Raw genomic sequence first — 14,001 nt, forward strand, 5'->3', positions numbered from 1 at the left:
TTATCCCTGCCTGCACGACTAGAGTTGCCAGTCCGGACGAGTAGTGTTCTTCTCGGACATCGAACACCTTTGTACACATCGGAATCGGGCGGTTGGGAGAAAGGTGAACTAGTAACCAAAAATATCATGGGGAAATCTTCTCTACTTATTACACAATTAGTTTTGAGTCAGATAACTACAAGTTTAACATGGTATCAAAATTAGACCCATACATGATAATTTTGAAATCTACATTCGGGGAAGACGTGAAAATAGTCTCACATATAACAATACTCCTATGCTTAGGGGTGACAATTTGGCCCGCACCGGCGGTTTTTTTTTCCCAAACCCACCCCTAATGGGACGGGTTTTACCGCCCCGTTAATTAAACGGTTCGGGTTTGGTATGAAGTTAAAAAAACTAATCGGGTTCGGGGCGGGTTTGGTATTAGATAGTAAACTCCGCCCCGAACCGATTAGTATGTTATATATTAAATATTTGTTTTATTTAAGGTTATGTTTCTAAAACTTTAATCTTATATTATCAATTTAATTATTTTATGTTTTATATTATTAAGTAGTTGTAGTGTTTATGATTGATAAATTCAAAGTCTTACAAAATTTTGTTAACAATTGTTATGTTACTTCAAATTAAAATAACTTTTGTGAAACAAAATACTTTGAACCCGATCCGACCCGACTTGCTTTATATTAAACGGGGCGGGGCGGGTCGGTAATGGTTTAGCAATTTTTAATTGGGACGGTTATGGTAATTGAATATCCACCCCGATTAATTATTGGGACGGTTATGGTAAAACCCGTTTACTAACGGGACGAAATTGGGAAGGGGATGAACCGTGCCAAACCCGCCCCGTTGACATCCCTACCTATGCTCCTATACTTACATAACCACAAACTTAAGAACTACAATCTCCAAAACTTGTCACAGTATAAATCTAATCCGCTTTTGGTGCCCTCTCGGCTCTGGTCCTTTACCATCTCGCCCTCGCTTTCTTTCTCGGCATTGAAGTAGACAGAGAGAGGGAGAGAGAGAGAGAAAGATTCTGTGTTGTGGTGTTTCTCTTTCTATCTGCCATTTTTCATTTCTCTCTTTTCCCTAATTGGACCTTCTCTCTCTTTGTCGGTCGCTCAATTAGATTGTTTACTTGAAGATACAAACAGAAAATTCCGTAATTGAGTTGGTAAGCATCTTCCTTTTTCTGGATCAAGTAAGGTTATTATTTTCATCTACAGTAGCTTCCCTGTCCATTCTAGTCCGAATAAGGATTTTAATTGTATTTTTTTTTTACTTCAATTTTGTTATTCAGTTAATTTGATATGAAAAATTGGTTATGTATGTGAAAGTTTTGATTTTTTAGGGTTTAATTTGGTTCAATTGTTTAGGGTTTTTGTAGAGGATATCTATGATGAAAGGTTCAAAAAGTGGGTGTAAATCTGCTTCTCATCAACTTTTCAAGGATAAGGCTAAAAATCGAGTTGATGATCTTCAAGGGGTTTTCTCGGATCTGCAATTTGCTCGTAAAGAAAGTCGTGCTGTTGATGTTGCTGTTCTTGAAGAGCAAGTTCATCAGATGTTAAGGGAGTGGAAAGCTGAACTTAATGAGCCTTCTCCAGCTTCTTCCTTACTAGTAATTCTCTCTCTCTCTCTCTCTCTCTCTCTCTCTCTCTAGTTTTCTGTGTTGCATGATCATAATTGAGCAAGAGTTGTTATGCAGGGTGGAAGTCTTGGTTCTTTCTCGTCGGATCTTTGTCGGTTGTTGCAGCGTTGCGAGGAAGAAGATGATGCAACCAGTGCTTTAGCAGAACCAGGAAATCCCAAGTCTGAGCCTGATGTTCAAAACCTTCCACCTGGAGATACTGCTACTACTTTATTTCATGAGGTGAAATTTTGTATGTGTTAATTGTCTTTATAATATCATTTTAGTTATTGCCGAGGAGCGAATGGTTAATATATTCTTAATCGTTTCTAATCGATAATTATCAGTTAGTGTATGTTGTTTTCGTAAACTCACTGCGTATTTCATAGATATGAGTATGAATTGAATCTCAATATTTGTATTCATAATCTCTGTGGTTAGGCAGTTTCTTTATAGCTTTCTAATGTCAAACCGTGACTTGAAGTTAAAGGAGAAAGCGTAAAGGAAGTAAGAGAATTCTGGATTATCTTGTGCAACATGAATGAGAAGGGTAGTTGTCTCAATTGGGAAAATGTTTTTAATCAAATTTACTTAAGAGCAACGATCACCTCCTTCAGACAATTACATCTTTGGAAGGGTTGCGCTGAATTGTATGGAAGGAAATGAACTTAATGATACTGCCATATTTGCTACAAGGGGACACTAGCAAAAATATTTAGAGGCGGGGCAGGGGGGACGACGATAAAAAATGAATGTCATGTTTCAGTTGAGGCTACTGACTATTTGACATGTCCTACTTCAGTTATAAGTCTACTTTATTTCAATTGATTGCATATACTTAATAAAATCTTATATCAAGTTTAGGTTATATTTTCTTATGTTGTGAACTCCCTCATTAATCAAGTTCTTGAACTTCTCTGAGTCAAACGGGAGGAGCACGATGAAAATATTATTCTCAACATCATAACATACTTTATCAGGAAGGATCGGGTCAGTGCGGTTAGTTAGCGGTAGGAAGTCGGGACTGTTAATAGAAAATTCTACTCAATTTGACATATATCTTGGCCAATGAATCTTTTAAATCATACATAGTTGCGGGGTTATCATAAGATACACCTAGGTGCTCTCGTTTCCTTTGTTAAATTTCATACTGTCCAGTAAAGCAAAACAAAACAAAACAAAACAGGAAACTCATCACTCTTTAAGTAATATCTGTATTTCATATTTTCTAATTTGAATGTTTTGTTAATAGTTAATACAAGGCTACAAGCTTACTCGTTCGATACGCTCGATGCTTACTTATAAAAGCTCTATATCATGTGCTTCCAGAGTTACTTTACGGATCAGGCTCCACAGGAACATGAATTTCAAGGGCCTGCTCAGTGCAAGGATTCTCCTGCAGTGATGCACCAGAACATGATGGCTAACTTGGAGGTGGCTAATCAATTCGAGTTTCATCAGTTTGATTTGCATCAGGACTTTGACCAAAATCATTCCATCCATTTCGATGGTATGGGACAGTTTGGGGAGGACACCATCCACCATATTTCTGACCTGCTGCCTACTATATGTCTTCCACCTTCTGCCTTCTTGGGTCCCATATGTGCACTTTGGGATTGTCCAAGGCCTGCTCAAGGTTCAGATTGGTATCAAGACTATTGCAGTAGTTTCCACGCTGGTCTAGCTATGAACGAGGGCCCGCCTGGTATGAATCCAGTTGTTAGACCTGGAGGCATAGGTCTTAAAGATGGGCCACTATTTGCTGCTCTTAATGCAAAGACACATGGTAAAGACGTCGGAATTCCCGCATGTGAGGGAGCTGCTACAACAAAGTCTCCATGGAATGCTACTGGTGAGCTTCCACTTTCTCCCGTTCTTTCTTAAACTTTTACTGTTAGTTCTTCTCAAGTTGTTACCTGATTCAGTCCCAGGTTTGATCTGACTAGTCATTTTTATATTGATTTCGCAGAGCTCTTTGATCTTTCTCTCCTTGATGGTGAAACAATAAGGGAGTGGCTCTTTTTCGATAAGCCACGAAGAGCATTTGAGAGTGGCAATAGAAAACAGAGATCATTGCCGGATTACAGTGGTCGTGGTTGGCACGAATCGAGGAAACAGGTGATGAAAGAATTTGGAGGGTTAAAGAGATCTTACTACATGGACCCACAACCACTCACAGGTTTTGAATGGCACCTTTACGAATACGAGATCAACAACTGTGATGCTTGTGCTTTATATAGACTAGAATTCAAGGTTGTCGATGGAAAGAAGAGTCCAAAAGGAAAAGTAGCTAATGATCTAGCTGATCTTCAAAAGCAGATGGGCAGGTTAACTGCCGAGTTTCCTCAAGATAACAAAAGGTCAGTCAAGGGTAGATCAAAAGTTAACATCAATGACAGTAGTGGAAATATTTATTCAGTTCCCAATCAGATGCCTCCTTCAAATGAAAACTATGGGTACGGAACAAATGCCAGTTTTGGTTATTCTGTCGAGCATCTAAACGATTACTATGGGACGTAGCTGATGGCAGAGGAGCATTCACAACCAGAGGTAAAGTAGTTGATGCTTTCTGGTCTTCTACAATATTAACATGATCTTTTTTATCCCAAATAGGGGGATATTGTGCATAGTTTAATCATCGTTTATAAGTGCTGCATCATTGTAGCCACCTAGCTGAGTTTTAACATACAGTGAAATCGGAGCTGGATATGCTTGGCAATAGAACTTCTTAACTTCCAAGTGTAGTTAAGTATGGATATCAAATAATATTGTACAGGGGGTAAAATTGCATATATAACTGCAGTTCTTTACTTGATCCTCTCTTAGTCTGTTTAATGCTTCTATTGTGTTTTGTCTGTCAGACCGTTGATATATTCGGGGATATTAGTATGTTTGACTTATAAGGGATTTATATTTATCTAACTTCATATTATTGAAAAAGACGAGTATTATCCTTTATTAATGTCTTTGAGTTATCTCCTTCTGTCTTCCGAGTAAGTAGTGTTATGACTTCCGATTGTGAGCATACAAGTATAGTTTTCACTAGCTCCATAGTAGCTATTTTAACCTAATCTCTTGGTGCACATGAATCGTTTAGAGATGATTGTGTACACAAGAGGTATATCAGGCAGATGAGATATAGTAGGTGGTAGATATAAGAATATGACGAGTAAAACTGAACCTGACTTGGTGTGAAGGCCAGGAATCTCTGCTACGCAACTAGAAAACAATCTAGTCTGGGAAAGCGTTTGGAGCCTCAGACGATAGGTAAGTCAAGCTGTGAGTGGGTTTGTGGAGCCAGCCTTGTTTAGATTTATGTAGTAACATATACAGACTGCCATGAAAGTACTCCGTTTCCTGCATGGAAAAGGATTTGTGAATGGTCCTTGATATTTGATATACAGGCTACCAAGGGATTACTCTGCTTCCTGCATGAAGGATTTTTGAATGATGGGTCTTTGATATTTAAAGAACCAACCCGATCTTAATGCCATGGATAATTTATTTTAAAACAATATACCAGTTACTGGTTTTTTTTTTGTTGAAATATATACCAGTTACTGGTTGATGATACAACTTGGACAGTGTACCAAATTCTAGGGCTGTTTTTCGTTTAGACCCCTAGTTTATGACCAGTTCCTTGTCTAGTCCCCTAACAAATGAAAAGCATCCCCATGTCCCCTTTTCAAAGTTTACATACTTTTTTTTTTTTCCGGAAGTTTCCAAAAGGCCACGACTGTAAGGGATAAAGAAAAATCTTCGAGAATAAAAATTTACTACAAAATTGGTCAATCAAGATTGACTTTTTCATATTTATTTGTTGCTGTAGGGCGTAGGGTTTCCAATTTTGAGAGTTAAAAAATTAAACTTTTAGATCTTATAAAAGAATTTAGAAAGAACATTGATAAACTTAAATAAAATCTTTTTAAGGATCTAAACCCCAAAATCCTTGCAATTGTTTCTTCATCTCCTTATACAAAGCTTTGTTTTCAACTAATTACTAAACCCTAAAACACATGGTGAACAAACCTAATATGTTTAGAAGTGAGCACTAATATATTTTAGAGCTCAAAATTAACTGACTTCTAGGATTTAGAATGTGTTTACCTCTTTTGGGGAGGATTAATGATGAAGAAACTTGCTTTGGACGTCCCACAGAAGATGTATTAAGAGTCTTAAGAGATTTTGTTTGATGATTTCTAGGATTTAGAATATTTTTCCCCTCTTTATCTCTCTCTTCTTCGTCGTGATATCCTTCCTTCATCATTTTTTATTTCAATTAAAACTTGATTAGTGAAATTTTGTTATAAGTAATCTTTTCACAATTTTTCATTAGTTTATTTTCTCTACTCTGTTTCTGCTTCTCTAGACTATGTGCACTCTCCTTTTCCCCGTTATCTTTGAAACCTATTCTCGAGCGAGTCTCAATCTCTGGACAATTTTAACTACTCGATTCGAGCAGATGGCTCGAAAGATTCTCAAAATGAATTTGTTCTGTATCTGAAAAACATGTCTTTGACGAAAAGGTCTAAATTGATCTGCTCACGTGTCTAAATTGATCTGCTCACGTGACTAGACATCTTTGACTAGACATCTTTGACGAAAAAGATGTCTACTCACTTGAATTTGAATGAATGTAGGACAAATTACCTCAGTTTTTGCTGCAAGAAATTCAGAGGGTTTCAAAATTTCTGAATATTTGAGCTATATCAACCTTATAACCATTTGAATTTGGACTATATGCTCCTCAAAATTTTGTTTGCCCTTGTTTAGAACTTGCGAGCAACGCTGGTTGGTGTGTGCTTTACAACAGCAAGGTTAAGCAACACTAATGAACTTTATGATGAGGCTTAGTTGGATTATAACATGACGGTAATCACCCAACGATTAGAGACTTACAGAGGATGAAGTAGACTATTACAGTAATCACAAATTCTCACAAGGTTTTGATTTGATGGTCTTATTGCAGAGATTTGCAAGGAGAGAAAGCAACGGAGAGAACGGAAGGAAGCACGAGGGAAAAGTTACCAATAACAATTCAGAGAGAATGAAATAACAAATAAGCGTAAAATTAGAATAATAAATATAAATCAACAGACGGAAACACTTAGAAAGGGGTCATTTGGCATCTCATAAATTAGAGGGCTACAGCAAAAACTGGTCCTAAACTAAGAGTCATATAGGAAGTAACCCTAAATTCTAAACACATCTATAAACCACAACAATAACAAAATTTCTTTGGCAGCATACATCATTCTCAGGAGTTATAATAAAATAATTAAGAAACTTGATTACAAAATTTAGTAATTCCATGTAGCAAATCTAGCATTACTTGGGGAGTTTGTCCAAAGAAATAGCTCAGTGATATCTCTTTTTTCTCGTTGTCTGAATCTCATTTGTCCGAATCTGAATGATCTGATGAAGTGCACCATCATCCTAAATCAGCAATTCAGACGAGTCAGACTAAAACAAACATTCTGAAATCTGACTCAATCTCAATTCGGACCTCAAGTCAATTTCAGATCTACCTTGGAGAAAAACAAGCACCACTTTCAAGTAGAATCAAGATTCACTGCTGCTGCTATGGTCTGCGGTTTCTTTTTCTTCTTGTTATGTTTCTTGAGCTTTACCTTGAACTTTGAATGATCTTTAATACTTTTCTCCCAAACCTTCTTATTCTTCTGATAGAGTAGCATGGCAGCCCGCGCATCTTCGATCTGTAGTCGACATTCACTGAGTAAGCTTGGTGTTTGAAAGCTTCCCACAAACTAATCAAAAGATAAGGCCACTGCTAATTGGGGCACTACGATTAACTTCATCAAAATTTCTGCCACAAAATTAGATTACATTCGAAAAGGTCGACTTTGAGCATGACGATTTTGAACATTCAAAATGGTTAACATTGAGCATGACAGAATCCTAACATTTGAAACGGTGTATTTTAAATAGTCAACCATTCACTCCGGACAGCAAAATTTTAAGAATCACCACCAAAGTTTTAGTTGATTGGAGACATTTTATTTGCCTAAGCTACCATAAACCAATCTAAGTAAAGAAAACATTTATACTTGTGAGCGGACAAATAATCTCCTTGGAGAATACAAGTTCCAAGACGGCTGATCCATCTCCGACAACTATACCCACGAGGAGTTTTGTACTTTATAACCTTTGGGGTATTCAATCTACGAGTTCTCTGGAATACTCATTTTTTCAACAACTAACGATCTACTATAGGACACGGGTGAAAAACAAAAATTCTTTTATTGAGGGATTGAAATATCTTACAGGGCAATGTTCTCCATCTTGGATCTTCACACCGAGGAACTCCTGTGCAAGAACTCGAAGTGCTCTTTTACTACCTCCTTCCCTGATTCATGGCACATATACATGTTATTAAGACATGTAAAGGAAACAACAAAACAACAAAATGCTTATTCCAATATCAAAATTCAAGAATCACGTACTTCGAGAAAGGACGATACTCAGATGTGTCCCGAATGTCTTTCTTTGGATGACTTAACAGCAACGCCTGTTCAAAGACCAGATCGGCTCCAACAGTCAGATAAAAAAGAAGAAGAGATCTCCACATCTGAACCTTGAAATGCCAAAGAAAAAACTAATGTCCAAACCTTAAGATCATTGCGCAAGGCATGGCCAACAAGAATCCTTCGATTGATCAACTCCACCACCTTCTTTTGTACAGAATGAAAGTCTTTTGCTGCATAGAATTGGTCAATCGTATCATCTTCAAATTTATAGTTCAAGACAAATTCAAGTGAAAAGGAAAAGAAGGCCAACCTTTCTTCATGTCACGGGGTCGGATACCACTAATTTCGGTACGGAAGTCTACAACACGTTCAACCGGGCGAACAAACTCATCATATACTACATTCCCCCACTTATTCACCTGCAGGGAAAATATACCACTATGACACAGAAAATGAAGTAACTTGAAAGCCAATAGAGATAGTAATTAAGGTTGTATCATAATAATTTGTACTTTTTAACTTGATGGTTAATAAGGATAAGTTTATATCATACAGATAACCCGTAACCACCATACATAGATTCCCATGTAACTTCCATGAAAACTTGCTTCATACACATAGTCAAAAGCCCAGGGCCATGCCTGGATCAGAGGGGATATATAATTTAAGCGGTAGCCCAGTAGCAAGATCACATGAATACTGATCCTTATTTTGTGCTAACAAGCACAAATAATGAAATAAAAGCCATTTTTGCTCGAATATTGAACCAAGGCTAGGTTGTGTTTCCTGTGAACTACATTTACACTGTTCCTTGGTCAAAACAATGCATATGTGTTGGTGCAAAAAACTAGTCCATCACGGAAAATTAAAACACTAATGGGAAGTAACTAAGTACCAATGTGACCCGCCCAAGAGCGCTTCTGTTTCCATCGGGAGCAACACCAACCATTTCACAATCCATGCCTAGTTCATCCGTTAAGCTGTCAAAAAGGAACCAATTTCAACTTAGAATAAGCTCTCTAGATGAAATCCAAATATAAGATATACCTAAAAGCTGTTTACTTCAATCAATTATCATCAAACGAAATTCTTTGACAAGAAACTGAACAATGTTTTAAAATACGTTTTCACGCCTCCAGGCGGTTTGCTCTGACAAGGCGAGGCGGCGCCTCAATTCATAAAAGGCGTAAACTTTTTTTTGAAGGAAAATGATATCAATTATGTGAAAACATAATTTAGTTTTTATACTTTACTACCGTAATATAATGTCCCAAGTGTTATATAAACAAAATACTAATATTTTTGTGTTGACCAACAATTCAAAAATAACATGCGACTTCAGATGCACAAGTTTTAGTCTCGAGTTCAGATTCATTAGATACTGGTTCAGTCCTTTCTTTTCATTAGATACTGGTTCAGTCCTTTCTTTTCGATGTCTGAACGGACACTAGTGAGAAATCCCAAAATGTACAATCAAAAAAAGAAAAATGAAAGGGGCAGAAACAAATAAGAAGAAACCTGGAATCTGGGTTGGTTGGAATGAGAATAGACGCTTCAGATTCATTAGATACTGGTTCAGTCCTTTCTTTTCGTTTCCCTGTGAAAGTTAAGAACCCCAATATATTAGAAAATCCGAAATTTGACTAACTTAAGAAAGAAAATACTGAAATTCGTTCTCTCTCTAGAGTCTAGCTGATAATCCACTAACCTAAAACGCTCTTTATAGATTCAGTTTCCGAACCATTAGAAGGTTTTGATGCTCTAAAACCCTGCCCTTTTAATTTCTGCAACAAAGAAGAAACATGAGTTATTGAGAATGACTGAGATAGTTAGAGAGAGAGAGAGAGAGAGAGAGAGAGAGAGAGAGAGAGAGAGAGAGAGAGAGAGAGAGGTACTTCTTGTAGTTGAAGCCAGTTTGGGTTCAGAGGAACTTGTTTAGGTTTCATCACATTCAAATTCCGTTAGGTGTTCTCTCAGTTTTGCTTCTCCTTACTCCCGAGTTCGCTGCTTCAATTCTAAAACCCTTAAAACTGTTGTTTTTTCTGCTGAGGCTAGGGCATAAAATGGGTCGATTGTACCCGACCCGCTTACTTAAACTAGAATTGCGGGTCACTCGCACGCACTTCCGCTGTAATGAAGTTTGCTGTTTGCCCACCAATTAAGGTGGCTAATATATGGACAATCACGTGGACAACAAAATTGGGTGTAAATAACACTTTTTTTTTTGTTGAACTAGCTTTCATAGATTAAATAACAGTATTATTAAAATATTTATTAACTAAAATACAAGGTATTCTTCCACTCTTTGCGCGCGTTTTTCTTCCTTGTCCATTTAGCTAATCTGTCTACGCTGGAATTGAGTTCTCTTTTCGTATACTTGAATTTCACCACTTCGAATTCTTTTCTGCTTTCTCGAATTCTCCGGATGTGGATTAAAGATTGCCAGTGTAACGTGTGATGTTTATTGTGAAGATGTTTGATGAGATTGATATTGTCGCTTTTTACAATATATTCTTGAGTTGATCAGCTTTCGCCCATTCGAGGCCGAGTAAGATTGCCATCGCCTATCCTTCTTCACTGTTTCTGACTCTAGTGGATTTTACTTTGGCTTCTATGAATTTCGATTCTGCATTGTGAACAATCAAGCTAATTCCCACATTGGATGTTATTATTAGTATATGTATATTCTTTATGTAATTTACCTTTATACTCAAGGTTACTATTGTACATTGTAATGCCTTTTCTCTAATATAAATATAAGGCAATACCCTAAAGTGAGGGTATCTTGAGTTCACAAATTACATGGTATCAGAGCTCTTCTCTAAAAAGATCTTCCCCTTAGTCTTTTCTTCTTGGTTTTCAGTGCTTCACTTCTTCTTCTTCCTTTCCCTTCAATGACCGATTCTATCATTGACACTCCTTCGATTCTTCGATTCTAAAACTACAACTTCAAACCACTAAGAAAGGCAATCTCTCTATTACTGAATATCTTCTTCGTATTAAGTCTATATCTGACTCTCTAGCTGCTGTTCGCCACCCAGTATTTTGAAGGATTTGTAACATCCATTACTACTCGACTTGTTCCCCCTTCTTCAGCTGAGCTTCATTCTCTTCTGTTAACTCAAGAGTTTCGACTTGATCTTCTCAAAACTCAAAATGTTCAACCCACAACTCTTCTCACTCAACCAACCTATAATCCTCGACCTCCTACTTTCTCTTCTTCTCGTGGTAACAGAGGTCGTTACTCAAATAGAGGTGGTTATCGAGGTTCAAACAGAGGAGGTTCCTCCAACAAGGGAGGGTATTCTCGAAACTCCTCATCTGTTCTTGGCCCTCCTCCTCATGTAGTGGTTTGCCAATATTGTGGCAAAAATGGTCATACAGCTCGCCAGTGCTTTAGCTTACCTCGGATTAATGATATTGCTCGTTCTTTTGCCTCCATGGGAGTTGACTCTGTTTCTGCTGATCCTAACTGGTATATAGACTCAGGAGCAACTATGCACATCTCTTCTGATGTAGCATCCACTTCATCTCGCTCCGAAGCTCCTCTACCTGAACATGTCATGGTGGGCACTGGTAATGTAACTCCTGTTTCAGGTATACAAAATATTTCTCTTCCTTCTACTGGTTTTACTCTTAAGAATGTCCTCATTGTTCCATCCTTCAAAAAGAACCTCATCTCTGTGTCTCATCTTCTTCGAGATTTTAATTGTTTTGTTGTCTTCCATCGTCTTGGCTTTTATGTTCAGGACATTCCCTCAGGGAAGATTCTCCTCGTGGGAACAATTGCTGATGATCTTTTTCGAGTCTCCCCAATCAAAGCCACTTCAACTCCAACTTCTCTTTTTTGCTTCATCTCTGTCGTACACTCCATCAGCTACCTTTGAAGTCTGGCACCGCCGTTTAGCTCATCCTCATAACTTGATTTTTAATTCTGTCATTAAGAACAATGTATTATCATTGAAAAAGTCTGTAATGAAATCAAAATCTATTAAATGTTCAAGTTGCATTTCAGGCAAACATCATCGTCTTTCTTTTATTTCAGTTGAGCATCATTCCTCTGCACCTAATGAACTTGTACACTCTGATCTTTGGGGACCATCCCCAATTACCGCTCCCTCTGGTCATCGATATGTTTTGCTTCTAATTGATGATTATACACGTTTCACTTGGATTTACTTTTTGAAATCAAAATCTGAGGTTCAATTTCATTTTCAAAACTTCAAATTATTTGTGGAGAAACAATTTGATCATCCCATTAAAGTCCTACAAACAGATGGGGGCGGCGAGTATGTCAGCTCTGCCTTCTCTGACTTTCTTGTCTCTAATGGAATTCATCATAGACGTTCTTGTCCTCACACTCCACAGCAAAATGGGGTTGCTGAGCGCAAGATGAGGCATATAGTTGAAACCTCTATCACACTTCTTCATCAATCATCTCTTCCTCAAACCTTCTGGCCTAAACGGTAGACCTTTAACGGTAGACCTTTAACGGTAGACCTTTAACGGTAGACATCTGAAGCCTTTCAAACAGCTATATACACCATTAATCGATTACCAAGGTCTACCGTTAATGGTCTTTCTCCATTTGAAAAGCTTCTCAAAATTAAACCCAATTACAATGAACTTCGAACTTTTGGGTGTCGTTGTTATCCTCTTTTATCACCCTATCGAACCACGAAATTAGATGTGAAATCCAAATCTTGTATCTTCATTGGTTATAGCCCTAATCATAAAGGCTATCGCTGTCTCGATGAATCTTCTTCTCGAATTTATATTTCCCGCCATGTTCTCTTTGATGAAGAACACTTTCCCCTTTCTGTTTCCCCCAAATTCAATTTGAAAAACCCTAATTCTAATGTCATTCTCAATTGGACGTTGGATCCTTTCCCTTTATCTTTACCCTCATCTGATCGTCCATCTGTCCCTCCTATTGACCAACGTCGACCCACTACTTTGACCCGTACGCTGACACCTCCACCTCTAGCTGGTCGTCCCGTATCTGCTGGTGGTCCCACATCACCACGCGTTTCTGCTAGCCCTACTAGTCCCACCACCAACGACAACTCTGTCCAACTGTCCCCTTCTCAGCCCCTTGTCCCTCCCATTTCACCAACCTCTGACCACGTGTCAGAAAACCCCTCTTTTCCCACAGTAAACCCTAACGACCAGATTATTCCTTCGTCTTCAACCATTCCCTCTGCTACAGAAGCAATCTCAAATGTCTCTAATGATGAAACTCGTCGTTCATCTATCTCTTCAACATCCACCCATCCCATGGTCACAAGGAGTCGTGATGGCACACGAAAACCAAGAATACTTCTCTCTACTTCTTCGATCTCTTCTCATTCACTGTCAATGGATGAACCATCAACCTTTCATCAAGCTTCAAAGCATGGTCACTGGATCAAGGCCATGGAGGACGAGATAAATGCTCTGCATAAAAATAGAACTTGGTCTCTGGTTCTTCCTCCTAACAACATCAATTTAGTCGATTGTAAATGGATATATAAAGTAAAACAGAAGGCTGATGGTTCAATCCAAAGGTACAAAGCTCGATTAGTTGCAAGGGGTTTCACACAAGAGCAAGGAATCGATTATGATGAGGCTTACAGTCCGGTGGTTCGTCCGGCGACTATTAGATCTGTTCTCTCTCTTGCTGTTACAGGTAATTAGACTATAAACCAATTAGATGTTAAGAATGCATTTTTGAATGGTGATCTTATTGAGTCTGTTTATATGACTCAACCTAAGGGTTTCGAGAACAAGTCTTTTCCTAATCACGTCTGTAAGCTTCATAAGGCCATTTATGGCCTCAAACAAGCTCCTAGGGCTTGGCACTATCGGTTTAGTAGTTGTCTTGGGTTTACACAATCG

The 14,001-nt window shown here is 38.0% G+C and overlaps 2 protein-coding genes across 5 annotated transcripts; one reads left to right on the top strand and one right to left on the bottom strand.

The window, feature by feature from the left end:
• Positions 1-864: 864 nt before the first annotated feature.
• VOZ1 (vascular plant one zinc finger protein) lies at positions 865-4,576 on the top strand. Of its 3 annotated transcripts, none has more exons than XM_086658068.1 (5): positions 865-1,180; positions 1,383-1,627; positions 1,715-1,879; positions 2,966-3,488; positions 3,606-4,576. In XM_086658068.1, exons 2-5 carry the CDS (start codon positions 1,403-1,405, stop codon positions 4,154-4,156), a joined length of 1,464 nt encoding a protein of 487 aa, XP_086514194.1. In that variant the 5' UTR covers positions 865-1,180; positions 1,383-1,402; the 3' UTR covers positions 4,157-4,576. The 3 variants fall into 3 exon arrangements, with proteins under 3 accessions (XP_086514194.1, XP_086514196.1, XP_086514195.1); XM_086658070.1 differs by having other exon boundaries at positions 942-1,212; XM_086658069.1 differs by having other exon boundaries at positions 959-1,207.
• Positions 4,577-6,696: 2,120 nt separating this feature from the next.
• On the bottom strand, positions 6,697-10,159 carry LOC147557065 (Polynucleotidyl transferase, ribonuclease H-like superfamily protein). 2 transcript variants are annotated; one of them, XM_086658072.1, is made up of 10 exons: positions 10,020-10,159; positions 9,833-9,908; positions 9,643-9,721; positions 9,020-9,104; positions 8,435-8,543; positions 8,266-8,354; positions 8,101-8,165; positions 7,922-8,003; positions 7,165-7,353; positions 6,697-7,072 (listed from the first exon to the last, which is right to left on the bottom strand). In XM_086658072.1, the coding sequence occupies exons 1-9, from the start codon at positions 10,068-10,070 to the stop codon at positions 7,189-7,191; spliced, it is 801 nt and encodes a 266-aa protein (XP_086514198.1). In that variant the 5' UTR covers positions 10,071-10,159; the 3' UTR covers positions 6,697-7,072; positions 7,165-7,188. The 2 variants fall into 2 exon arrangements, with proteins under 2 accessions (XP_086514198.1, XP_086514197.1); XM_086658071.1 differs by having other exon boundaries at positions 6,697-7,353.
• Positions 10,160-14,001: the final 3,842 nt, after the last annotated feature.

The sequence above is a fragment of the Eschscholzia californica genome, unplaced genomic scaffold (assembly GCF_041429995.1).
Source record: "Eschscholzia californica isolate CP2 unplaced genomic scaffold, dmEscCali1.0.p SCAF_2, whole genome shotgun sequence".
Taxonomy (NCBI): domain Eukaryota; kingdom Viridiplantae; phylum Streptophyta; class Magnoliopsida; order Ranunculales; family Papaveraceae; genus Eschscholzia; species Eschscholzia californica.